The following is a 25,497-nucleotide window of genomic DNA, read 5'->3' as shown; positions in this document are numbered from 1 at the left end:
ATTCATCGCTCGCGGATGAGACCTGGTTGGGAGCGAGAGTATCGGAGAGATTTTTTCATTTTAATTTCTCAAGTGAAAGACTTGTTCACTACACGATGGTACTTGAATGTATAGCATTGTAATCGTTAAATTCATAGTCCAGTACCGCGAGAATGAGAATCAACGTAACTGGTTACAGGCATATCCTTTTAACGGGCTGTGAGTATTGTTTGAACAGTCAATGTCTTCCAGCGAATGAACGCAGTTCAATCAATCAGTTCGGGACTTTCGTTTCGATTTGGAATGAAAAATAAACTCCGCGCTGTCGAATCAACAATATGAAGCTCAATCGTTATGGAACTACTGTGTGTTTAAATCGGTAAAATCATTTCGATAATACATTTTTTTTCAGTTTGAAATTAATTCACTAGACGACGGAATTATTTGCAATACGTTTCTCTTCGATTGCATTATACGGAAATACATTTTTGTATTGTATTCACACGAGACGTTACACATTTTTACTACGTGTTCTTAACTTACGTGACTTTCATATCCTTTCCCGAAGCAGTTTCCGAACTTGATTGTGATTCCTCTTTAATATCCTTTACGTGCGACGAATCTTTAGAATCTCCTTTATTCTCTTTATTTTCCTTATTCGCCTCGCGCGCGTCCTTGGCGCTCGAGGTGGACGAGGTAGCGACGACTGTCGTCGCGGCGCTACTGGTCGTCACTGTCGTTGTAGAAGATGTCGTGGATGTCGTATCAGTTGTTAGACTCGCTCCCGAAGATGTAGCCCCAGACAACGTTGTCGACGCCGTCGTCGTCGTCGTCGTCACGCTCGTCGTCGCCGTATTCGAGGTTGTCGTCGTCGCCGCCGCCGACGAATTATTCTGAGGATTTTCCTGCGTCTTTTGCTGTTGCTCGCGCTGCAGCCTCGTCGTCACTCCCGTCGTCAATATATCTATAGGCCCGATAGTGGAGTTACTGTTGTTCACCTGAAATAAAGTTTTGAAAAAATTATTAACGAACTGATGACATTGATTCCTCGAAGGCTCTAGAATTATCAATTAATTACCTTATTGTTAGGATTATTTCGAGAACTTCGCGTCCTCTGCCGTGACTTTCGCAAAAGTTGCTTATAGTTCTCGGCTTTCTTAGTGAGGTAGTAGTGATGCACACAGTCGGGCACAGATTTATGCTCAAGCGATTGGGCTATCGCACCGAAATTCTTGGGATGCTGAAGGTACTTTTCCTTGAAAAGCTCGTGCTCCATCGAACTCCAGACATTTATGAGCTTTCGTTCACTGTGTAAAGCTTCGAGTTCCTCAGGCTGTAGTAAACCATTTCTATTTTGAAAGGCAATCCTTCGTTGCTTGGTGTCCAGCAGCAATGGCGGAATTACTGCGTATGAACGCATCTTCTTGTCCTCCATCTGAGAATTAATTTTTGGAGAAAAACTCCATGAGTATCTAAGTTAGCGCATTTTCATGAATTTCAAATGCTGTTGAGTCGAATATGATTCAAAGCATGATACGGCGTGATGTTGATGATTGAATATGCTTGTCAGCTGACTTACATTTCAATGAACGTGAAGGATGTGTACGCAGAATATAAAAAAAAAAGCCGTAATGAAAATGCGAGTAAAGCGATAATATTGATTTATAAGAATTGTAAGCATCGACTGGATTATTTTTACCAGTTATGGATCAAGTATTGAAATTAAAACTTTTTAAAATAAATACACTTTTTAAAAGTAAAGAAATACAAATTGTTAAGAAGGTGTATCTCTATATCCAGATATTGTCCTAAGGTACAACTGTACAATTAAAATTTGTAATACCCCTTATATAGTTCTACATTGATTTAGTTATAAGAAAATAATAATAACAATTGAAAAAGAATCTAGGAAAATTCTAAAGAAAAAATATGAATAATGCTCTGTTCTAATTCCTGATATTATAATATCATTCCCATTTAACTGGATTAAGAAACCATTAATTCTTTTCCATATGATCCATAATTAGTACGGAGTGCCAGGAAAGGATCAAAAGAGCGAATGCACGTTACTAACCTGACGAGCTTTAATGGAATTTTTTAACTCGGTCGACATTTCTTCCTGAGGAATCGGGAAAAATAATAAATCTTCCATGAAGTGTGTAAATATATAAGTTAACTTGTATCAGGTCAATAATTAGCTAACTCCGCTATATTTTCCACGATTTCGATAATAATTAAACCATCATTGACAGAGTTACGATTTTATATAAAAAGAAATAACACAGAGAAAATTGACCAAGTATAATAAGCGTAATATAGGAAGCGACCATATGATACGAGGACCACTCGAAAAATCAATAGTTAAAGTCACGGTTGTATAGCCGCTACTATTACCACCATCATCTACAGAACCATGCCATACGTTACCGACGCGGATCCAGGCAAACGTATTATCAACGAACGATGCAGATATCATTGGAATTTGTATCGCTCTGTATATATAAATCCCGAATAAACTGCAAATAAAGATGCGCGTCACGGGGAGGAAAGTTGAACGAGTAAGAAGATTCCTGGCACGGACGTTTAGTAACGTGTCATCCATTTGCTCAATTCCTTGGATTTGTCCCACCGGAGCCATCATCATCATCATCACTCCACTCTGCGTTGCCCTAACTACTATCATTGTTCCGCGACAGTCAAGAATCTCGTGTGATACACGCAAGTCTCCTGAGTTCCTAAAATTAACCGAAAAAAAAAGAAAATGATAGATTGTTATATATGTTATACCTCCTGCTCCTGGAGACCATCCATGATTTCTTCGAGGTCAGCCTCACTCTTGATACGAGCACCAACCCTGTTGAACCGTTCTTTATCCTCTCGCTGCTTACGCAGCTCAGGAAATACTTTTTCGAAGAACTCACGGTTCTTGCTCTCCTTTGACTTTCTTTTTTGCGTTGCCTCCAATCTTTCGACCTTCCTATGCCATTCCTGCACCAAAATCGCGTACGTCTGGGACTGTTGCCGATGCAAAGACGCACGATCTGCATGTTCTCGTCTTAGTCGTGCCACTAGCCTAGCTCGCATGCAGCTTTGATGCCTTGTTCGGTTCTCCTGGTATACAGTAGTGTCCGAAGGCTGGTTATACAATGGTAGTTCCACCTTCGGTCCTAACCTATCCAAGAGACGATGAGCCTCTTCTGCCTTTTTCTGAAAGTACAGACATTAGCAAATATATAGGAAATACTTTAAAGAAAATCTTAGGGATATGCTGCATACAAGAGCTTTCAGGCGTTTAAAATTTACCCTGTTCTCTGCATAGATCTTCTGTGCCAGAGACTGATGCTTCGGCTGCTGGGACTGTTCTTCCACTTTCAGTCCAGTGGCCTCCAGTGGCTTATTCGCAGTCTCCTCCAGCTCCTTAAGCTTCTTACGTAACTTACTAATCTGGGATTCCCTTTTGGCGATCTCTCTGTCGACCTTGGATATCTGCTGCAGCAAATCATCCTTATTACTCCTAAACTGCGCATCCTCCTGCGTACTTGGCTCGGGCAGTGTTGGAGAGATTGCTTCCGTCTGTGGTGTATATGCACCTGCTGCAGGCTGCTCCTGGTACAAATTTATCATATAATAAACGAAACAACGTGAGCATATGAAAAATTATATCCTACAAAATAAGAACGCTAAAAGCACTCTGAGACTTCAACCCTAGTTAGCACATCCATTATCGACCCTCGAATATACAGAATGATAAAACAGTCGGCAAAGAAGATCCCCTCTTTCGTTAGAATACCAAGGACTTTGCTGAATCGTCCCCGTACACGTAATACCCCTATTAAGAATATCAAAGTTCCTGTCGGTATTATATCGACTTACGTAAGTAACGCGTAAATTAAAAATGTGTCAATGACTACGTTTCCCATCGTGCCAGATTTAAACAGGCTCCTCAAATCTTGCACGATGGAGATATAGTCCATCATTGCAGAAACCCACCCTCGTATCTATCCTGAGAGGTTGTTGCAGCTGCACATGCTCTTGCTTGACGCACGTTTCAGCAGTCGAGAGGGTCTGACACGTGGATTGGGACTGAGGCTGACCAAGACGGATCTTCTTGAAGGGCGGTGTCTCCTGGACGTTAGCCATCTCCATGGGCCGGTTGCAGTACTGATCCGGCTGCATGGGCATGAGGCCTCGTGGATTCCTTACACCAGAAGCGTGATAGTCGGGCGCCGTTGGCGAGGGTGCAGGAGCTACCGAGGAAGGTGGAAGCAATGATATTCGTGGTCGGTCACCTCTACTGCTAACCACGTATTCGCCAGCCCCAACACCGACCCCAACGCCGACCCCGACCCCGACGCCCACCTGCGACACGGGACTGCTACTGACGCTGATGGCGACCCTTTCATTTATCTGAAAAACCCGGATAAAGGAAAAATGAATTTATTAATTCACTTTTGTCGGTTTTCCCCTTTTGCGCATTTCTTTTTTTTTTTTCTTTCTTAATAGGAAAATAGAAGAAAAGGTAATGCAACTGCATTATCGACACCTCACGACCCCGCACGATTATCAATATAGCATTCAAAGGGATCATGCGATCATCGGATACGCAAACGCGACGAACTCTCCTCTTCTGAAATCAATAAAATTCTGAAAATATTCATCCCGATAACGGGATGTCATGAACCTACGACATTAAATTCAGCATGACATTTTCATTGCTGAATCTTCGGGGTCAAAAGCATTCTCTTTCAAGCATAGCTGAATGGTGTCAGCCCCGAGGATATGACGACGTCGTGGATTAATGTACAAATAAAGGTCTAAAACGCGAGGATAACAGGACCGTACAGGGCCGCATACAAGAATTACTACACGCAGGTGTGAATGCAGCACCGTGATCGACCGATGTAAATAGTTAAGTACACGATAATTAGAGTAGAGAACACATTTTCGAAATAAGGGTAAAAATCTAAGGACAAAAGAAACCCAAGACAACTTTCACCCATCCATACCAGGAATCACGTTAGCCATATTGCCTTACTGCTATTAGTCCCAGCTTATTGTCGATGGAGTGGAACTTTTTCACCATGGAACACGAAGATCAAGCCCGTTCTCCCACGTACAAACCATGTCATAAAATTCTGATCATAAAACGGAGACCAAGCCAACATTGTGAGCCTAGAATGTGTCCCACTACTATTAGAACAAATAAATATCTTGTATCGACTGCAAAGACAACTTCTAAATAGGTTCGGGTTAGCATCATTTCATCGATTCAAAGCAGATAAGCACTGCGGAACCAATAGTATAAATAGGCATTTATAAGAACCATAGAAAACACGTCCAGTTTGCCTTTTTAATTTCCCGCCTATTATTACCATAGACGATACCTACAGTAGAAGAAACGAAAGCTTTCGTCCTGTTCAACTCACGTTTGAGGTGGCGTTCCGATAGGCGTCTCTAGTGTAGGCCGCCGCGGCACCTGGTGGGGGTGGCGTGTGGTTTATTGGTGCGGATGGTGCCGATGGTGGTGGTGGGGGATACGGATGGACGTATCGCAGACCTCCAGGAACCGGAACAGCGACGTACCCACCTCCGGCAGCACCAGCGCCACCCGTGGCGCCGGCGCTACTACCGCTACCTGGCGGACCCACCGCACCACCAGCAGATGGGGCACCAGAGCCCCCTTGCACGTATGAACCCCCAACTGTCCTGGGTGATACGGGGCTGCTGCTTTTTATACTGCTGTAATTCTGTGTCGGCCTGAAACACCATAAACAGTAGAAAATTTCAAACAAGCAATACAAAGTTGTACTGACGAGGTGGGTATTTGTCACCTTTTTATTATACAGTAATTATAAAACTTCTCCAAAAAAAAAAAAAAATGGTGCAGCTAAACTAGAATATCCAACCATCTTAATATTTCCATTAACATCAGAGCGCTAAAACAGTTGACCGAAACACGTCGAAGCTACCTTCAATAAAAAAAAAAATTAGACCATTTAAGACTTAAATACGTCATTCCTCACAGCTTAAAAATAATCGTCTAAAACAGTTTCGTCTCATAGCATTTACATTGATATTTTATCATAGGTAAAATTTAACTGACCCGACCCAATTAACTTTAAATCTTCTTCGGGAAACATCCCGTACCTATAACCTATTATAGGAACAGCACATAATGCTATTTGCATACGAGAGCGTTTCGCAGATTACATTAATTACGTTACGAAAGTACAGGGCTGCAACATGCAAAAACGTAACAGTCTAGCTATAAGCCACGCACGGACTTTCTAGGTCGTATCAAGAACGATTCGTAGAAACACGTTGACCGCAGACGTTACTGAGATAGAAACCAGTTGAAAGACAGAAGGACAAAAAAAGAAAAAACGAGAGAGATGAAAGGGATAACAAAAAATACATGAAAGGACGTACAACGCGTTATGAGTTGGACGCATCACCGGCAGCACACACGTGTCTCGTGCGTGGGTCTGTTAAAAGAAAAAAGGCCCAAAAAATCAAACGAGAAAACCAATTCGAAAAGTCACTAAAGCCAGTCCCTATAGTCTCATATGGGTCTATGTATATGACCATACCGTGGGATTTTGACTATTTATTTTTTTCTCTTTATTTATCTCTGTGCAGGGATACACATGCGATCTCGTAAGTTCTTAAGATGACAATAAAAAATCATCAGCATGCTCGCTGAGTGAGAATCGGTCAATTTCTTTTGTGCAAGGAACATGTATGTACATGGAATATGAAAATGATTTGAGATTCTGTTTTACGCAAACGTGCCGAATGCCTGTATAAACTGAAGTGAGCAACAGCTGTAGGATGGAAAACAGTAATACTTTGTCGCATGAAAGTGACATAATCGTTTATTACGATTCGTATTAGATTCGGTTCTTTGATATTTATTTCATACAAAGTCCAATCAAGTGTTGGATTCCGTATCGAGGGTTCAATTTATCCTTCTGATAATGCAGTTGCGAGATGTTAAAAAGCCTGATGAAAAATCGAGGAGGAAGGAGAGTATTAAAAAAGAGTGAACACTTCTTCAGTGGTGTAACTGTGGCTGGTATAATTCATATTACCTAATAATTCAACTTGAAGTAATGTCTAATTAGCAGGAAGTATATGCGTACGTTAAAAAGTAATGAAAAGTGGGTCATAAAGGCGAAGCACGAAATATAAAAGTGCCGTTAGTCGTCTGGGCAAGATTTTTGCAGATGCGATCATACACGTTCACCCGGTACAGAGACGGCATCGGCGTCACCGGAATTAGATCTAGATGGAGGAACCCGTTCGCGTAGGAAGTTCGTAAAAAGCGATTGGGACACTCCCACCATCGCTTCACGCATTCCCAGCTGAGTGAGGGAGCAGCCAGTAGAAAGACGTATTGAAAGTACGGGGAGCGAGGGTGAATTCCAGTTGGTTGAGATTTTGTGAGCGCAACATGGTGGAGGAGAATCGGCATGCGCAAGTGCAGCCGACTATTCCCAGTTGCAGGCTGCACGTGGCACGTGGACGCGAATGTACGCATGTGCATAGAAGACTGGAGGAAGGTCAGCGTGGGCAGCAGGCAGCGCCACACGGCGGCTGTAATCGTAAGCTCGCAAGCTCAGGTGAACGAGCCTGGAAAACATTGTCTGTCGACAATGTTGCCAGATCCTCCTGTCATTTAAACACGTTCGCATCAGGAAATGAAAATTCTCGTTTTTAAAATATCAACGTTGTCAAACAGCCCGATACGAATGAGTTTGACGTATGAGTCTTTTTCCAAAATTTAAATTACTTTTAAATAAAGATTTCTATGTGAATTTGGAAAAAAAATGAAAACAAATAAAAAATATAACAGGTAAGCACAGAATTGAAACGACGCCGTCTTTCCCTGTGGAAGTAAATGCACACTGCTGGTGCCACAGGCAGACGCTGCGTTGCAACGCTGGATAAATATTTTCATAGCCGAGTCATAAGAGAAAAAAAAGAAAAAAAAGAAAAAGAAAAAGAAAGAAAGAAACATGAACGCGGAGAAAATAAACAATTTACAAGTGAGAATATTCATGACAGAGTGCTGGCGCAACAAGGGCGAATTTTAGTGCAAACAGTATGCTTGACATGTCATGAACAAAATGCATCAGTCTCGTTGAAATTAGTGCACTACGTTGCATGTATTACATGCATCATAAAAAGCGAGTAGAACAAAAATTTAATAATAGAGGGAATATTGCAATAGTGTAAACAACAGAACATTTTTCCATATCGAAAATTCCTATGTATTCTCATATCCAGCAATACCGTCGCCTTTGCTCCTTAATACTTTTTAGATTTGTCATTGACACATGGGAATAGAAAAATATCTTAATTAATCCTTTTCCTTTAACTATCGCGCGTCATAGAGAATTCTTCTGTGGTCGAGCAAAGTAAAAAAAATAGTCACGACACGCACAAAGGAAGAAGCTCGGAATGAATTTCTGTAAAGAGACAAATTCATGAAGAAGTGGGTAACGCCGTGGGACGATTCAACATTTTTTTAAAAATCTATCCTGCCCTAGTCCCTTGCCGACATAGGCTCCTTGTTAACTTTCCCAGACAGCATTATTCGCTTCGGGTCAAGCCACCTTCATTCCTTGTCCAGCGTCGTGTCAGAGGTCAGACTCCTCTTGCAGCGCTCAAATTACACACATCGGGAGTTCACGCAAACTTGAGTTGCAGACAATACCTAGTGAAGCGTGCACTTGAAATAAGTGCAAGGAATAATCCCGCCGAGGTTGTGTACATTACGAACAAAGCGAATAGAGTTTGCATCCAGTAGAGACCATAGTAAAACACCATAGGTAAGGAAAGATAATAAGGTATAAAAAGACAATGGAAAGCATTGTACTGTGATCACGGTGTATGTATATTAGCTAAATCGAAAATACCATGATCCCAAAGTGCACATACCTACGTAATGTTGAAAGCATAGAGAATCTTTTACCGAGATTTCACGTTTGTAATGAAGAATATGAATTCCACTGTGGCTTTATCTGCGCGTAATAAAAGGTTAGGTGTGTCGCAGCCAGATATTTGGATAATCCAGGTTGCCAGGGAGATCGCTACTCGTACAGAATTCCCGTCCGATAAACCGCTCAACCGTTGCACATCCCAGAATGATTTTCCAGGACCGAATGCCAGTAAATTAAAGCCGCCATTATGGCTAAAGCATAATTGGTTGCCGAAATATCCTCCAGACAATATTCAGAGAGAAAGGGGTTAAAGGCTGGGTAATTTGGTGGATAATGAACGACCCGCGAAGGTGATAGACAGCTGAACCCGAGTGATAAGAATTATTCTAGGATACAGAGAACGCACGACCGGGCGTTCCTCGTGGCCAGACATGCCACAATCCAGACCGTCTGGCATTGTCATTAACGTTATACCTATATTGATTATCGCGAGGCGTTATTGTTGCCGACATCAAACGCCACTGGCTGTGTCAGTTTTTATGCGAGAAAAGGAGGAGGCCCGTGCAGGGTTCGGTCAGGCTGATGGTTCCCCCGGTACGTTGATGACGTAACGGTCACTGACCGTCTCCCACCTTCGCTTGCAGAAGATACCAAGGAGACTGCGCATGCGTCAACAGGGCTAAAGCTCACCCATCATCTGCCAGATGGCGCGCGTATAGTTCGGAAAGGGCCGTAAATATTAGTACGCATCGCCGCCACGAGGCGTCGGATCTGCGAGCTACGAGTGAGGAACCGCGAGCCGATTACTAGTATCGCAATTTTATTTAGCATTATTTGCGGAACGGCATGTGAGGAAGATACGTTCCCCATATTGTTATTCAACTTTGCAGCCCTTTGCGACCTTTGTATCAACCACCGACTTAAATATCCCCCCAATTATAGGTATCCACCGACTGTACGAAAGGATTCAAAGGTGAAAGAGCACGATTGGAGAATGGCTCATGCTACGTCGGACTTGATATGGATCGAACGGGGACGTACGTATGCTCTGTGTTAAGAGCTTCGCTATTCTCACACAGTGTGGGAATATACAAAGTGCCGGAGAACTTATGCGCAGCGCATGCATACTCTCATTTCTCATAACGCTCTGTAAGAGCATACATACATGTGTGTGAGTCGTGTAAATTTACCCTGGCACAATTGACGCGTCATAATGTCTCTCTCTATCTCTGTGCAATAATAAAAAATAAAGGAGACAGAGTTGGTACGGAACTGACAAAGACGTACAGTGACGTCGATTATGAACGTATGACTTTGTACAGGAGACTGAGCACTTCTTGTTTCTTTGGCGGTATCTCTTTTTTTTCCCTTCCTTTATCACTAGTCAACCGAATGGCAACTTCCTTTCACTTGGCGCCTCGAGACATAGTCAATTCCATGCACATTCTTGACCCAAAGAATGCGTGAAGCGCTAATATACCAATAATTTATGTCCATTGTTAATAAGAAAAATACATTGAAATCAAATTAGGCAAATTGTAGGTACTACAAAAGGTTGTCGACACTGACAAGTATGGAAGATCTAAAGCCGCCATCAAACGGCGTCGGAACCGACGCCGGGAAAGGGACGGAGGGCGAGCAATAGAATCTAGAAGTCCCGTAATAGAGGTACGTGGTATGCTCGTAGTATGGCGGGTATATGTATGTAGAGTGGCGCGGATGTGATACCGCATTCTCCGTTGAAGACATCGCTAATGCAAACTCGTACCGAAACATTACCGTATTTATAGGTTATGGGTGCAACGCGTCGGGTATCGTAGGTTAGTGTGTCCGAGGCAAGATGACGTCGTCATGGTTCTGACTCGGTACGCCGACTATATCCAATCCGGTAAGTTCAAGGAGAGCAGACTGGCATGTTGGGAGACGTGTGTTGAAAAGGAGACAGACAACTGTAGAAGAAGAAAGAGAAAGAGAGAGAAAGAGACGCAGTAAGAAGTGAACCAGGAGAAAGAACTTATGGCTGCCAAGCTACAGCTATTAAAAATACTGTTCTGTTCTGTTCCGTGGCGTTGAAGTCAAAGAAGAAAATAAAACTGTGCGGCCTTGGACTCCCTCCACCAATCACAACGTCCCCTGCGACAGCGTCACCTCCTCCTCCACCAATAACGTTCCTGGCGTTACGTCGCAACTTTAGGAACCCGCGCGCCGCGTATCCTAAACCCGCTGTACAACTTAACGCTCGCCACGGCTGGCCTCTTTTCCATCCATTTGTACTGACTTTTAGGTGAAACGCGACAAGATGATATGCAGAGTACAGAGAGACGCGCAGATTCATTGTAAATTCTATAAAATTGCACTCGTGTCTATTTCAGCCAATGACTCCATTTAGCTTATTTGTCTCTATGTAAGATCCTCTAAGAATGTTTCCTTGATGTAACATTAGATCCTTTATCGGAGTTACATAAAGACTACGTAATCTGACAAAAATCAGACGTCATGTGTTCTTTTGGGATTGACCTCACAGTTCAGAATCATCGTGATAAACCATCATCCGGGTACGTATACTGGACATATGAGAAAGCCAGAAAGCCAAAGAAATGATCAACGAAAATAACGGGACCACACTTATTGGACGTCATCGAGTTGTTAACGTTGCGGCAACGTTTTCTGCATGCTTACTGCGTCTCCAAGAATCTTTTATTTTCCCATTCCTCCTTTACCCAATATCTCGTCTTCTTTTTCCCCCAGGGAATGATGATTCCACTGCCAAATAACCGTGGTCCATCCACGAACCAATATTATTCTCGCATTAAGTTGGCCACAATCATTTCTCCGACCGACAACTACATTTTGGTTTGTTTTTCCATTCCACGCGGCAGTTGCTCTCATTCTTTCTTCCTTCTTCTCTTTTTTTTATATTTCCTTTCTCGCATGACCTGCCATCCGTTGTCGAACTCAGGCAGACTCTACTTCAGGCACGTTTTCAAGGGAACGGAATACGGAATTTTCTCTCTTGGAATACGTAAAATTTCTACAGTATGACATGACAGTGATCGCGATTCAAATACGCAATTATTCAAGTACTGTTGCGCATTATTTCAATAATGCTAGTATAACTCAGTGAAGCCAATGAACTCACATAAACTCAGTCGGACGTTCTGCTCAAAAAAAAGCATCCGAATGACGACTAGTTTCAAATTCTAGTCATCAAACACCTGATACATTGATATTACGCTACACGTGACACTATAGATCCATAAACCTCCTACGCAAACACAGCAATGATTTTCACGCTTCTGGTACAAACATTGAAACTTACTTCATCGTCCAGGCAGGTATACAGGCACATAACCTCAATTTTCGTAGGTCCGCCTACGTTGAGCGCTTGCTGGCTTAGTGTAATTGTATCCTAGTTGACAGCGTCGTTAAATCCAACAGTAAAGGTTCGCAGTTCGCGTCCTGTTCAAGAAGCATCACCAATGGATTGTCTTATGAAATCCCACATGAAGTGTCCCACACAAATCCGTCCCACAAAACACCCTTCTGGAATTTGGTGTCTAATGTCCGTAGATCCATACAGAGCGATGATCAGATAACAATTAGAAAATTGTAGAACGAAAAATAGTCAGTTTGCTCTGCTGGGATAAAAACCAATATAAGAATGTCATACCGCACTAGCACTTGTGTCACGATTACTGATCATCGTCCCTCCGGTTGATTTATTGAACAATACCGAGCGTCCTTTATCGAAATACATATGAAACAAACGTCTTCATATGCATTATCTCGCACGAACAAGAAAGAAAGATGACAAACAATAACGCCGAGACGAGCATCGAAAACTCTTACGAGGTTAAAGATCACGCACGTTGACGTTTGAGGTTAGAATCGACAGGTAGCGGTACTGGTGGACGTTAGTGCGCATGCGCAGTGCCTTGCCATGGCCACGAGAGAAGCACGCTGCCACACGAAGCGCGGGTACCAACGTTTCCTTGTAAGATCACAAGAGAAAAGGGAAAATCAATAGAAACTTTCAATTGCGAATTAATGCGATTATTATTTTTGTTTTTAACTGACCCAATCAATAAACAAATTGAATCGCAGTAACGCTCCTTGTATGTTCATCCATAGATCCATTTCTAATGAAGACAAATCCTATTTTTTCCACCACGAATAAAACGATATAACACGTGTCGCCCGTTTCGTCGGCCTTGTCGGAGTTTACATGGCGCGACCGTTCCCTCGTATTTTCGTTTCATCAATGGACGCGAGAGCGTTACGTGTCGTGGGTACGCTTTCAATAAAGCCGCGTGCGATTTTCGATCGATTCTGCCCTCCTCGTCCTTCCAACCTCTTCCCAATTCTCGTCCCAGCACATTTCTGTGTTAGTCAAGTTTTCACTCTCGCGAGAAGGAAAAAACACCGTGACTTTTCACTATCTAAAATGTCACATTAGCCCAGATTTCAAACTCAATAATACTGCACGAAACTGCTCCTGCAGTGGTCGTAGCACTGAAACACGTGGCGTTACCGATCGTTGGTAAGTCCTTATGGATAATTGAGAACGAGCTATGTAACTGGTTAAAGGAAAGATGGCCTCGGATATATTTGTAGCGTTCGAACGCACCTCGTTTCCTTGCGAGACCTCGAGAAAGATGTAAATACCATGCTAAATGTAGGTGAGAAAATATTTACGAAATTCTAAGGTGAACATCTCATCTCGGCAAAACCGGACAAGACAAGGCAAGTCTTGATCTTGATCAAAAATACAAAAAAAAAAAAGGAAACAAAAACAAGACCGCATAAAACATTTATACGCAAACTCAATTCACACGTAAAACAGTCTAGGGGAATTCTTGTACGTAGAAAGTAAAATGGAGAATGGACCTTTCAAAAACATTCTCTACTTGTAGATAAATTTTAAGTTATAATGGTACGTGATGAAAGATGTATTCAAACAGAACACAATTACTATAGCGATAGTATAGGGAAATGGAAGTCGCAGGAAGTTTGGAAGTTCCAGTGAATCGTTTTATTGACGTGAACGACGTCTGGGTACGTTACAAAGTTAAGGGAAGGAATAAGAGAGACCGCTTTGTCGTTTCATCACGTAACTCGACGATATGCCAGAGAATAATAAATTACTTAGTTGTTGCGCGTTATTAATACGCTCCGCGTGTTTGGACGTGCTGAAACTGAGTTCGACTGATGATATGAGTAAAAACAAAAGGCATTTCGCTGCGAATCTATTTTAAAAAGGTTCGACTCAATTATTACGAAAAACCACGACGTAGCTGGGACAATGAATAATTGAGGTATTTTCGAAAACATTAAAAATTCATAAGGGATAACGTAATACGTAACAGCGTAAGTGAAAAAGACATTTATTGTGACGCAAAAAAATTATCCACGTGATATCTGTGTGTATACGGTTAAAAATGGTGAATGAACGGATTTGACATTGGGAGCGATAATATTCTGTCAATGAAAATTGCCTTTGTCGAGGAGAGAGATCAAGTCCAAGACACGCGTGTGATACCCTAACGGAAGTGGTGGTGTACCGCAATTTTCTTATAAGTCCAACCGGCTTCTAATATACATACGTATAACAAACGTGACTGTGGATGTGTGCAAATGCTGTTCAACTAGACGTTTGACAATACAGAGAAGAGCGAGTACTGATAAGAGATGCAAAAGTGAGACCTCGAAATAGAAGATAAGAAACGTCAGGGCTGGAGAGCAGCAGCCAGGAACGTATAGAGACGTAGTAGCCCCGTTTTAACCAGCTGAAACGTATGCGCCGAGAGAACTAGATAGAGGGAGGTGGTCTTATCGAGACAAACATTACCGGCTGATAACGATAAGCCAACTGTCTATCTTCTTTAAACGCATCAGATACGCCTATTCTTTCCTGGAACGAAAGTTGTTTTTAGCGACGTGCGAAATGAGGATGTTTCCAAGTCAGTTTATTTAATTGGTAAGAAGCAGACTGTGTTTATAGGCAGACGACGGTGACATCAGTCTGGAAGCTTTACTCTCGGCAACACTAGATTCGTATATAAAAAGCATAGCTATCCGATACCACCTGAAATTCCCTATAAAAGTTTTAAATCATGTCCAGCATCGCTAGGGAACTTACGCTTTGTGTCCGACGTCAAAGCGTCGGCGGAATCGCCCCACGCGGCAACTTCCCGGTGTTGCTGAACTCGACGTGTATCCGAAAATCAAGATGGCCCCCACTTCGTGCGCTCTTGCCGAGCCGAAGAATCCCGAATGGGCCGTCGGGTTTCTGAGCGCACATAATAGATACAACTCATGACGGCTCGACTCGGGTATTTCCGTCGAGGTCCGAGGGCATCCGAGTGCCCATCTAAGAGAGTCCAACATTTCTTGTGGTCTAACTCGGGCACCGACGGTGCCTATACGGCAAGACAACTCCTCATGGCGTGTCCAAGCAAAGTGAAAGAGTTCCCAGGAATCCTGGAATCTTTTTTTACATTGTCCAGGAAACACGGAATGATACCGACCTACCGAATACCCTTAGAAACACGAAACACCATTCCTTCTCGTATAGAGATCATCCTCGAGTATAATATAACCTTTTCTATAGATTGGCATGACTTACCTATGCAGCTGAACAGGGGTAGACCTCGCTGGAAGGTGCTGGTTATGTGGGGGTGGTGGCTGCGGTTGATGCGATTGGGCCTGACCTCTGGTGGGGGTAGCCGTAGTTACTAGCGAGTGGCCATGGCCCTCGTGGGGGTGGGGGTGGTGATGCCGATGCAGCTCTCCCCCCACTGGGCCCACCGGGCCCACGGGACCCCCCACCCCCAGTCCACTCACTACCTGGACTTGCTTGCCCACTGTCTCCATCACCCTTAGCGCATTATGTGCTGCAACAGAGAAATAACAATGTGGACTTGGTTCGCTCCGTAAAGAATTTCAAATTATATTTAAAAACTTGAAAGATTACTCGGAGCCATGCAACTTTAATAAATATTCAATCCATAGATCGAACACTGTGTATGTACATACACTCATGCCAATCCGTCTCATAGATCTAACCGGTACATCTGAGAGACACTGCTGCTCATCGCGATAGGGTCTTTTCAACTGCTCGTGTTAAGGCCCCAGCAATGGACACCCATTGCGTACACATACGCATATAACTGCACAAGTATATTCGACCAACTAACGAACCAACAGTCACGATTATTTACCCGTACTGACATCAGCCCAGGGACCATCGATCTACGCCCTAGTATAAATCAGCAAAGATATTCTTTAATTAACAGTAAGTCCCACGCCTATGGCTGTGTCTATATGCCGTCTGTTTTCAATTCTATAATAATAAAATTACGTGAGATTTTTAAACAGGTCCGAGACTGCCAGGAAATGGTGAAAAAATAAAAACAGAGATCGTGACTAAGTGAAAAAGAAGAGGCGCAAAATCGTCTTTAGAATAGAATACGTACGGTCAAGGAATGAGGAAGAAAACGAAAGAGCGTACCGATCAGATATATGTATACGGATGCCAATAAAATGAAATAAGAGTGACGCTGCGAATGGCGCCATTGCCTTTTCATTTGACGTCGCTACGCCATGCTGGGCCGATGCACACGGGAGGCATCGTAGAAAAATATTACGTCGTCGAACCTAATGTACAAGGACGAGTGAAGGGTGAGAACTGGGATATCGTCCGTCATCGTATACCCGAAACGAGCTACGAATTCTTAATGCATAGGATGTTCTTGTATGTTTTTTCTTTATCAAAAAAGCCATGCTTGCGTATTTGGTACTCGTGACAAATTACGTTTTGTCCGAATAGATTGTGATAACAATATTTTTAATTATCAGGCTAGAACATGTCAAAGACAAATAGAGAATGTTATATAGGAAAAGAAGAAGAAAAAAAACACAAGAGAACCTAGAGCTGCTCGGAATAAAATAATATTCAAGCCATCCACGTGATAGAAATTTGCCAAGAATCTTTTAGAAGTTCGATGTTCTTCAACGTGCCTCGTGTTGGAAAATGTCACGAGGACGAGTTCGCCGATCGGTAAATTAAAGTTTCAAGCGGGTTTCCGTATAGCCGCCATGTCTGGATGGGTAGCTGCAGGAGAGTAGACACATACTGCACAAAGGAGAGGAGATGGATAAGGAGAGCGATATACCGATGAGACGAGGTAGCGCGTGAGAGAGAGAGAGAGAAAGAGAAGAGGAAAAGTAAAGAGCCAGCAGAAGAGTCCATACATATGTATATATACATGGCCATCCATAAAAGCAGAGGTAATTTACACTTATACGTGTAGTCACATGCGCGAGTGAGGAAGACAGCTGTTTCGTCAGATCGCAGGAAAACGGCGGGAACTTGCCGAGAATACCCGATTCCCACATCGTTAAAGTCCGTTGCGATAGAATTGCTAAATTTTCATTTAATCTATCATTGCCAGTTCTTCGTTATCTTCTATCATCTGTACATGAACACTGAAAAGCTTACGGGAATACCGGACGGTTCTTCTACTATATAAAAGAGCATGTGGGTACTTAGCGTGGTTCATTTAAAAAAGTATTAAGCACATCTACGCGGTCAATGGCTCAACTATGGGCTGCCAAGCAGCATTTAATCCGTCGCGAATTTCACGAGCGGTTCAATTACGAAGGCATGATGCACAACTTAAAAACAAAACATCTGCAGTTTCCCGTGTCAGGTAAAACTGTATGGGAAAGCATTCTTGCGCAAGAACTAGAGGCAAGTACACATCAATGTCATTGATAACGCCCACGTACTGAACCAATGGCGATAGGCTTACGTTACGTTTATTTATAGATGAGGTTTTAATCGGCCTCGTCAGATCTCAGGGAAGAGACGTAGATAAGGTCCGAGAGGTTTAAAGTGAACTCAGGTAGGATTACGTTTTTCCTGGTATTCCGTTCACGGGAACGGGGGAATGGGAGTCTTTCGAGATATCAAGGAACATTCGCAACGGCACACATAATCTGATGTATATAAATGGATAATTGTAAAAAATATCGCGTAATATAAAGTCAATATTTGTGATCTTAAACATCGTAACGAAGAGACGAAGAACAAACTCGAAAATATTTGTTTCACTTTCGAATATGATTCACGTAGTCCTGGGATACATCGGCACCTGAACTAAAGGGGACGTACTACGAGCAGCGCGCATGCGCACTGCCTGAAAACAGTCTGCAAGAGCCCAGCGGCCGAGAATTAACACGAAGCTGTGCGCTGGTGAATAATGCTGAGAAATAGGAAGGTTCATAACGTATTCGATATAACAAAAAAAATTACTAGCACTGCTACAAAGAGTTTCTTGGTGAACGATCAATCACAGTACTCTGATCAAAGATAAGGCGTCTGTATTGCAGGTGCAGAGTCTTGCGGCAAATAACCAATCAGCCGGGTGGGGCACATTCAATCGTGGAGGATGTTCGATAAAAAGGAGAGGCTGCCGTGCTAGACTTTAAGAAACTATGGCATTGTGTCCAACGAAATGGCAACGCTGGGAAGTACAAAAGTTTCGTATTATGAAAAAGTCATTACAAATCGTCGTTACGTTCGCCTTCCTTCAATGTTGCCGAGTGTCTGTTGGTTGGGCATTAGCCGTTGCTGAGTTCACAGAAGCCAACCGGCTGACTGACTAGTCACACTAAAGCTACTTGGTTAGCTAACTAACTAAATAACTAACTGACTGACTGACTATCTATCCAACTTGACTAACTGCTAGTCCTTGCAGCATTCAATTCGATACTATGAGATATCGCGTATTACCACTTGTTTAACCATGACTCATTCGTTAAGCCCCGACGTGCTTGACGCCAGGACGTACTCAGTCATCTCCAGGATACAGCGCTCTTGAATCTTAAGCGTAAGGGGCGAGGTCCATTAACCAAAAAGATTCAAGCGAAAAAGACTAGACGGAATATTTGCAGGTAAACAAATCATATTCTAAATATACATTTAAAAGCAGACATTTCTACAGTGACAGCCATGCTGCTACGAATGGCAGATACAAAAAAACAGTTGAGAATATTTTCCGCTCGAAATTCCAGCCTTCGATCGGAAGTCAGTCGATAAAGGGCGTTTTACTTAAATTCAGGAAAAACTTGCTGGAAATATTAAAGCTGAACTGCTGTGCCCTATTGGCTCTGTGAATATACACAGAGACAAGAGAGCTCTACGCATTCAACATGACTTGCATAAGTATACGGAGTTACTGTGTGCCGTGGGTATACACGAAGGCTAGAGAAGGAAGAGAAGGAAGAGCACGGAGTGCCCGTGTGGGTCTCTCGTACAGTACGGTATATATATATATATAGCACCAGGTATCGACCGACTCGTCAGGGGCGTAGCTGAGAGGGGAGATAGGGGTTGCAGGCAGTAAGAGGTTATACGGTGGAAAATACAGAGAGGGAGGACAGGAGGAGAGTGAGTACCAGAAGAAGGGATGAGAGTGGTTAGAGCGAGAGGGTAGGAGCTAGAGCGCCTCTATCTCTACCTGAAAAAAATCCCAGACCACCCCTCCCGGGTCTAGGAAGAATCGCCAATAACCTTTGTCACTTTGGAACTTTTTACCTTTCAGCCTATTGAACCTCGCAGGAACGAATATATCCCCTCGACCTGCTTCAGGCCTATTTCCATTGCCTGATTCGTATATTCCCGCCTACGTGTTCTCTATTCATCTCCAACGCTAAATAAACTCCGTACGTACTACAAGCATACGTATATTCCAAGAGACGATTCAGTCAGTCAAAGATGCCTATAGCCACGATGGAGGAAGATCCCCGTAACTTAATAGAAACGGTCACCATGCGATATTCCTTATCAATCATATCTCTCGAAGAACCCCCAGTTTCAGTATAGTCAGGAATAGTCGTCCTGGACGACGTAGTCGTAGAGAGAATTGTATATTGGATATACCCGTCCTATAGGCATAGGGAAAATAGCATACGTCAAAGCATAAATTCTATAGGCCGTACGCGTTAGTAAATCTACATAGACGGAGACACTGCATATTGAAAACCATTGATTAGAAAACGATATTAAGAGTGATAACGTTAAAAGAAGTCAATCTCTTCCCGTGTACCATTGCCGTACTATTGGCATGCTACTGGCCAATGCCAAATGGTTAAGTTCGGTAGTCGCCTCTGTACGAAGAACACTCGCGTGAATACGAATTTAGACGATGCATTCTACACGGTTACGTCATCCTCCCTTTTCAGCTAAAGCATCTCCGTGATGGACGTACTGCTCCACGCACTATACTCACTGTACCAAACATTTATTAAACCTCTTAGTCATCCTGACGCTCATCACCGTGCTGTTACGACGTCTGATAACCCAATCAGAGTTTTAAAAACCTGGAATCCATTCAAGCCACAGGAATGGTCAGAGGACACGGAGACGCATCAGAAAATAGTATAGAAATATCTTGTACCTCAGAGACAAAGAATCTCAGTGAAACGCTTTCAAGAATGGTACTACGCCATGGATATTCTCTCTCTAGTCACGAGCAACTGGATTTTCTAGAGTCATCGGAAAATACGTGAAGGACTCTGCATTAATTCTGTAATTGAACGATGCTAGCACAATCATCTACTGCACTGCGATATAGCAGCTGGAGGACATGGATCAGATGGACGAGATGGATGACAAAGGCCATCACGAGCGATTACCGACTGAGCTAATACTAAAGGCGCATAGACAATGGGAAAACTCACCGATAATGACGTCAGCCGTGGCAGGAAGGAACTCGAATTTCCTTAGGAAGGTGGTCGAGCCTCAGCGACGACGACACGTGCAAGACGTGTGTGCGTACACTCACTCAAATAAGGTTCCTCGCACAAGGTACCTCACCAGCGTACTTCACTGTACACACACAATATATATGTATATTTATAATAGCATACAAATATATATATATACTCACGGTATATATATATATACATAAACAACCTTTTCTTTTTATGTACTTCTTTTTTTTTTCAATTATTATTCCCGAATATAATATCTTTAAAGAGCTCGCGCCACCTGTTATTTAACGCTTTTAATAATTTTACCTCACTGTAAAAGTGTCGCTTATTTTTTAGCTGTAAATTTTTTTCCTTCTCTGTTTCTCTCTCTCTCTCTCTCTCTCTCTCTCTCTCTCTCTCTCTTTCTCACCTCGTCCTCCCCTTTGCTCTCGGTCACCGTTTTTTTATTCCTATTTTTACAAGACTCCTCTAGCCACACGACATATCAGGTTTACCCGCGGCCTCCTTTTTACTCTCTCACAATCTATACGGTCAACGTACATGTATAGACATTTAGGATACTCTTGCACTACACCCGCGTACACACATGAAACACGTCGGAGAATCTCCACGTGGATCCTTAATTTTTCTATTCTACCTCTCTCTCTCTCTCTCCTCTTTCTTCGCTCGTTCCCTCTTCCTCCTCCAAGGTAACGACGTTATCGTGACACGGGATGAACGCCTGCAGCGGCGGGAGGGGGAATGAATACAAAATATTTTCGGCTTCGCTTCCAAATAGTCGTTGGCGTTAACACGCGAATCGTTCAGTATCTAAGCACAGAGCGACATACACGTATCACATATCCCCACAGTAACACGCACTCTTTTTGTTCCTCCTCTAAAACGTATCTCGCATCCTCACGCGGATATCTATACACAACAGCAAGCAGTCGTATCGTTGACCGTGCCCGTTTAAAAACAAAAGGGTACGAGTAGAACGGGATATAGGTGTACGTACATACATATACTCATGTACATATAGTAGAACGGTAAAGAGTAATGGAGTACGTTGTTGTTCTCGGGAGATGGACAACAATGGTCAGCGGGAGAGGTTAGTGAGATTTAGAATTGAAGAAGAGGGGGAGGGGGGGAGGTGGATGGAGAGCGTGGATAATCTTCTAATAAAACTGCAGGCTCAGGTTGATAAAGAAAAATAAATGGCAGGTACCAGAACTCCGTATAAGACAAGGTCCTGATTAGCAGGGACCTTCCTGATTTGCTGTGAAATGCGGTGCAAGAATCGTCAGGTTAAGATTCAGGTGAAGGGGTGCGAGGATAGGGAACAGTTGAGGAAGCAGCAATCCCCCACCCCCCCTGTGCACGACTCGTGCTGGATGACAATTGGGTATCGGAGTAGAACGAGCTAGCCAGTTCCTTCCTTGATCAATCAGTACGCGCCCCTATCACCGATTAGGCGGCGCGCGATCCGCCCTGGCCTCTCTGGCGACTTCCGGTTTTCCCTGTCGCCCAAAAGTCCGCATATCTCGTCGCGACGTCCACGTGTCGCTGATTTTACTCAGCGGCGTCGAGGCACCACGACGTCGCACTGCCATGGAGACACTTGGCACTTCGCGGCGCACGCACCGGCCACTCGCGACTCGCCCTCGTCGTCATTATCCATCCGGGAGGATGTCCTCGTCCTCAGCCTCATCCTCATCCGGGGCTCCCTTAATACCTCACACAGAGCCTCAAACACTGCGCGCTACGTGTACGAACAGACCCCTTTGATCCAGGGTTGATAACGAAGGCAAATATCTCCTCTTGATTCTCAGTCGTCTCGCTTTATCGGCCGGGGATTGCTGCTCTGCTGCTCGGTGTCCCTCAAGATCCACCGGGCCATACCTGAAACCCAGAAAACGACTCTGATTAAGAACGGGGGAATGGATCACGTGAAAATATATGATACTGGTGAGAATTATTTTTAAGATTACGTTTATAAATACTTTTTCAACATTCGTTACACCTTTTTTTTCTTTTTCTATTTATAGGGATCGTGCGAGCTATATATAGTAGCAAGTTTAGGCTGTGTTCCAAAACTTTGCTCCAATGTACGCTGGTAGTTTTATATATATATATATATCTCTCTCTCTCTCTTTCTCTTGCTCTCGCTTAGTCTTAGTGCCGGTACAAGAGACACAGAGATGCCTGAGCGCAACCAAGAACTTTTGGGGATAGGTCCCATAAAGGAGTATATGAAGATAAGGAAGAAATACGAATGTAAGTAATAAGCACAAAGAGGGGACTATAGAGGCAGTTCCGGATATTAAGTGCGCAATGGACTTCTCTCCTGTTCTTATGGAACACCTTACGTTATGGTGACCTGGGATATTCTAAGTGGAGAGGCCCTTTAGAGTTGAGGGATCTACTGGATGGAGGCGGCGTTACGCGACGATGGATATCCATAATGCCGAGGATCATCTCCGGCTTAGTAATAGCCTGGATATAATGGAGGTAGGTTAAGGAAAAAGAAAAAGAAGTGAGAATAGAAAAGAGAAGGACGAAACGTCGAGGAAATACTATCGACGTAGTCTACGTAAATGAATAACATGAGGAAGATTAGAGTGAGCAAACATCAGACAGAATTGAATGCATGACGACTGGACGGATTCCTATGCTAATAACTCGTCTCCACGCAAGTGCCTATCGCGATCCGCTGTCCTGACGTAACGCCTTAACGTCGCTAGCCCAGAAATTCGATCTTGCGAGAACACCGAGGAGATACGCCTTCCTCCAGGAGTTGCTGCTTTAAATTTAGTCACTAACTGCGCAAATAGAAGTCTCGAGATCAGCCGATATATGTATAGCGTTTTACGTAAACACCATAGAATCAAAATAGCCTCCCCATGACTCGAAAAAAAAAAAATACCACTCATTAATCTGTCTGGTAGCTAAAATGTTTTCTACTTGACCGACGAACTCTCGGAGTCATTTCAAAATAAACTCCTTTTACCGACCGAGGGCATCGTAAAAGTCGCCAAAAATATTCATATCGAAGGACAAAGCCGACCATGGGGCTGGTTTCAGACTATGTAACTCACAACTTCGAAGGAGCTTGAGACTTCTAACGATCCCTGGGAAGATTTCGTAGAAGGACCTTGAAGCAATGACAAGATGGATAATGTAGAGAGAGAAAGAGAGGAGAGTGGGTGTAATATAGAAGAAAAAGATAATTATATTGAAGAAAAAAAAAAAATCTGAAGGAACAGGCAAAAAACGACTAGCACGACCTCCAGCAGCTGGTCTGTCGTTCCACGTACACTGTGTACGTCCTGAGTTCACAGTGAAAAAGGGACGCAAACGTCGTGAGACACGCGGTAGAAAAACAGGACCACCGTTAAATGCTGGATAGAATCGACATGAACGTGGTGGCTCGGCCTCGCGACAGCATTAACACGCCATCGTGGCCTACCCACTGTGTGTACAGTAATACGAGTTACGCCTCGAAGGAATAACGGTACATCGCCAGTAACGAGACGAAGCTTACTGCCCGAGTGGGGTACGGAGTCAGCAGCAAGCAGACACAGAGAGATCGACGTAGAACTTAGATAGAGTCGAATGTACATACGTGGATGACATCATAGAGACTAAAACCATGCTGAATAAACTATATAGAGAGAGGAAATACAAACGAAGAACTTATATGGACATTTATACATTTTGTCTATTTAATCAGGATGGGATGCGTCGCAGATTGGCAATTTGTGAATGCATCTGTTTTTGACTTTGCACATTATTTCTCTATCTTTCAGAATTTTTATCTCAACGTTGCTTCCCGCCTAAATTCACGATCGAAGTCTACTGCGCCACAATGCTCGGCACCCCCCTGGTAGTTTGCTTCCAGTGTTTGACGTTCTCTCCCTAACCGTGAAACCGGGCTTCACTTACACTTGCTAGTTGCGACCCTATAGGTCCCCTCCCCCTCTATTTCCCAACAACCCCCCAGGCACAGTGAAGCGTAGCAAAGGAATCTCTCTATCTCTTTTTAACCCTCCTTTAACGTTACATTTGTTCAGCTAGTTTTCAATCGTTTGGAATATTTGCTCGATATTCACAGACTCGACGATACACTCAGGATTACGTTGGAGATGCATTGGGATCCGTTAATTAATATCTTTTTCAATTAGACGATTCTCTAGGCTAGGGACTTTTGCGTGCAATTCCCTAGGTGCTGTGTTACGTAAGCATGACGCTCTGTTAGACTCTTAAAAGGAACGTACGATGCATTCACGCGCGCCACTGCCAATGACGTTTTTATTATGTCCCGTTTCACTTTAGCTATGGAAAAAAAGGAACTGGATAGGAAAAAAAAACTTCTACCTTTCTCGCGGTTCGGTTTAAAACGTTTCTCACGTCCGGCGTTCGACCCGCGCCAGTGATGCCACGCTCTTATCCGGAATAATAATATCGGACACGACGAGAACTAGTCTATAGTACCTTTCTCATTAGGAAAGAATAATACTTGTCATTGTACTACGTAAGTCACTAGTCTTTCAAAGGCTCGGGCCTCTACAGAGATACGATACTCTTTATTTTCACCTATATTCCGAAGAATTTCAAGATCCTCCACGCAGATAGGATACGCATAACCTCTAATTGGAAAATTGGATATACCTCCGTTACGTGAATTCGAATTTTTATTCGATAGCTGTGCCAAATGACGCACTGAAAAGAAAAATTAAAAAAAGGAAATATAAAAGGAAACGAAAGGAAGATCGTTTTTTAGAAATTCGTCTATCATTCCCTTAAAGTATGAGGT

The 25,497-nt window shown here is 43.2% G+C and overlaps 1 protein-coding gene and 1 long non-coding RNA gene across 19 annotated transcripts in view; one reads left to right on the top strand and one right to left on the bottom strand.

The window, feature by feature from the left end:
• The window catches only part of LOC107266630 (nuclear receptor corepressor 2), a 58,307-nt gene that overhangs the window by 18,869 nt on the left and 13,941 nt on the right, over positions 1–25,497 (bottom strand). For 3 of the 18 annotated variants that reach the window (XM_015737288.2, XM_015737283.2, XM_015737284.2), the window contains exons 2-9: positions 15,550–15,817; positions 5,406–5,745; positions 3,970–4,386; positions 3,283–3,585; positions 2,767–3,186; positions 2,054–2,098; positions 1,058–1,414; positions 523–977 (exon numbers count right to left, since the gene is read on the bottom strand). In XM_015737288.2, the coding sequence (XP_015592774.1) occupies positions 523–977; positions 1,058–1,414; positions 2,054–2,098; positions 2,767–3,186; positions 3,283–3,585; positions 3,970–4,386; positions 5,406–5,745; positions 15,550–15,817 (2,605 nt within the window). Of the gene's footprint in view, positions 1–522; positions 978–1,057; positions 1,415–2,053; positions 2,099–2,766; positions 3,187–3,282; positions 3,586–3,969; positions 4,387–5,405; positions 5,746–12,243; positions 12,784–15,549; positions 15,818–20,669; positions 22,584–25,497 lie in introns of those variants that run through there. The other 15 variants (XM_015737291.2, XM_015737293.2, XM_015737295.2 and 12 more) reach the window with 14 other exon arrangements.
• Positions 9,663–11,384, top strand: LOC107266643. The gene is made up of 3 exons (XR_001537463.2): positions 9,663–9,961; positions 10,467–10,592; positions 10,715–11,384. It is a non-coding gene; the product is annotated as an uncharacterized LOC107266643 (long non-coding RNA).

The sequence above is a fragment of the Cephus cinctus genome, unplaced genomic scaffold (genome assembly GCF_000341935.2).
Source record: "Cephus cinctus unplaced genomic scaffold, Ccin1 Ccin1_scaffold0330, whole genome shotgun sequence".
NCBI lineage: Eukaryota > Metazoa > Arthropoda > Insecta > Hymenoptera > Cephidae > Cephus > Cephus cinctus.
The sequence above is the reverse complement of the archived record's forward strand: the minus strand, read 5'-3'. Positions and strand labels throughout refer to the sequence as shown.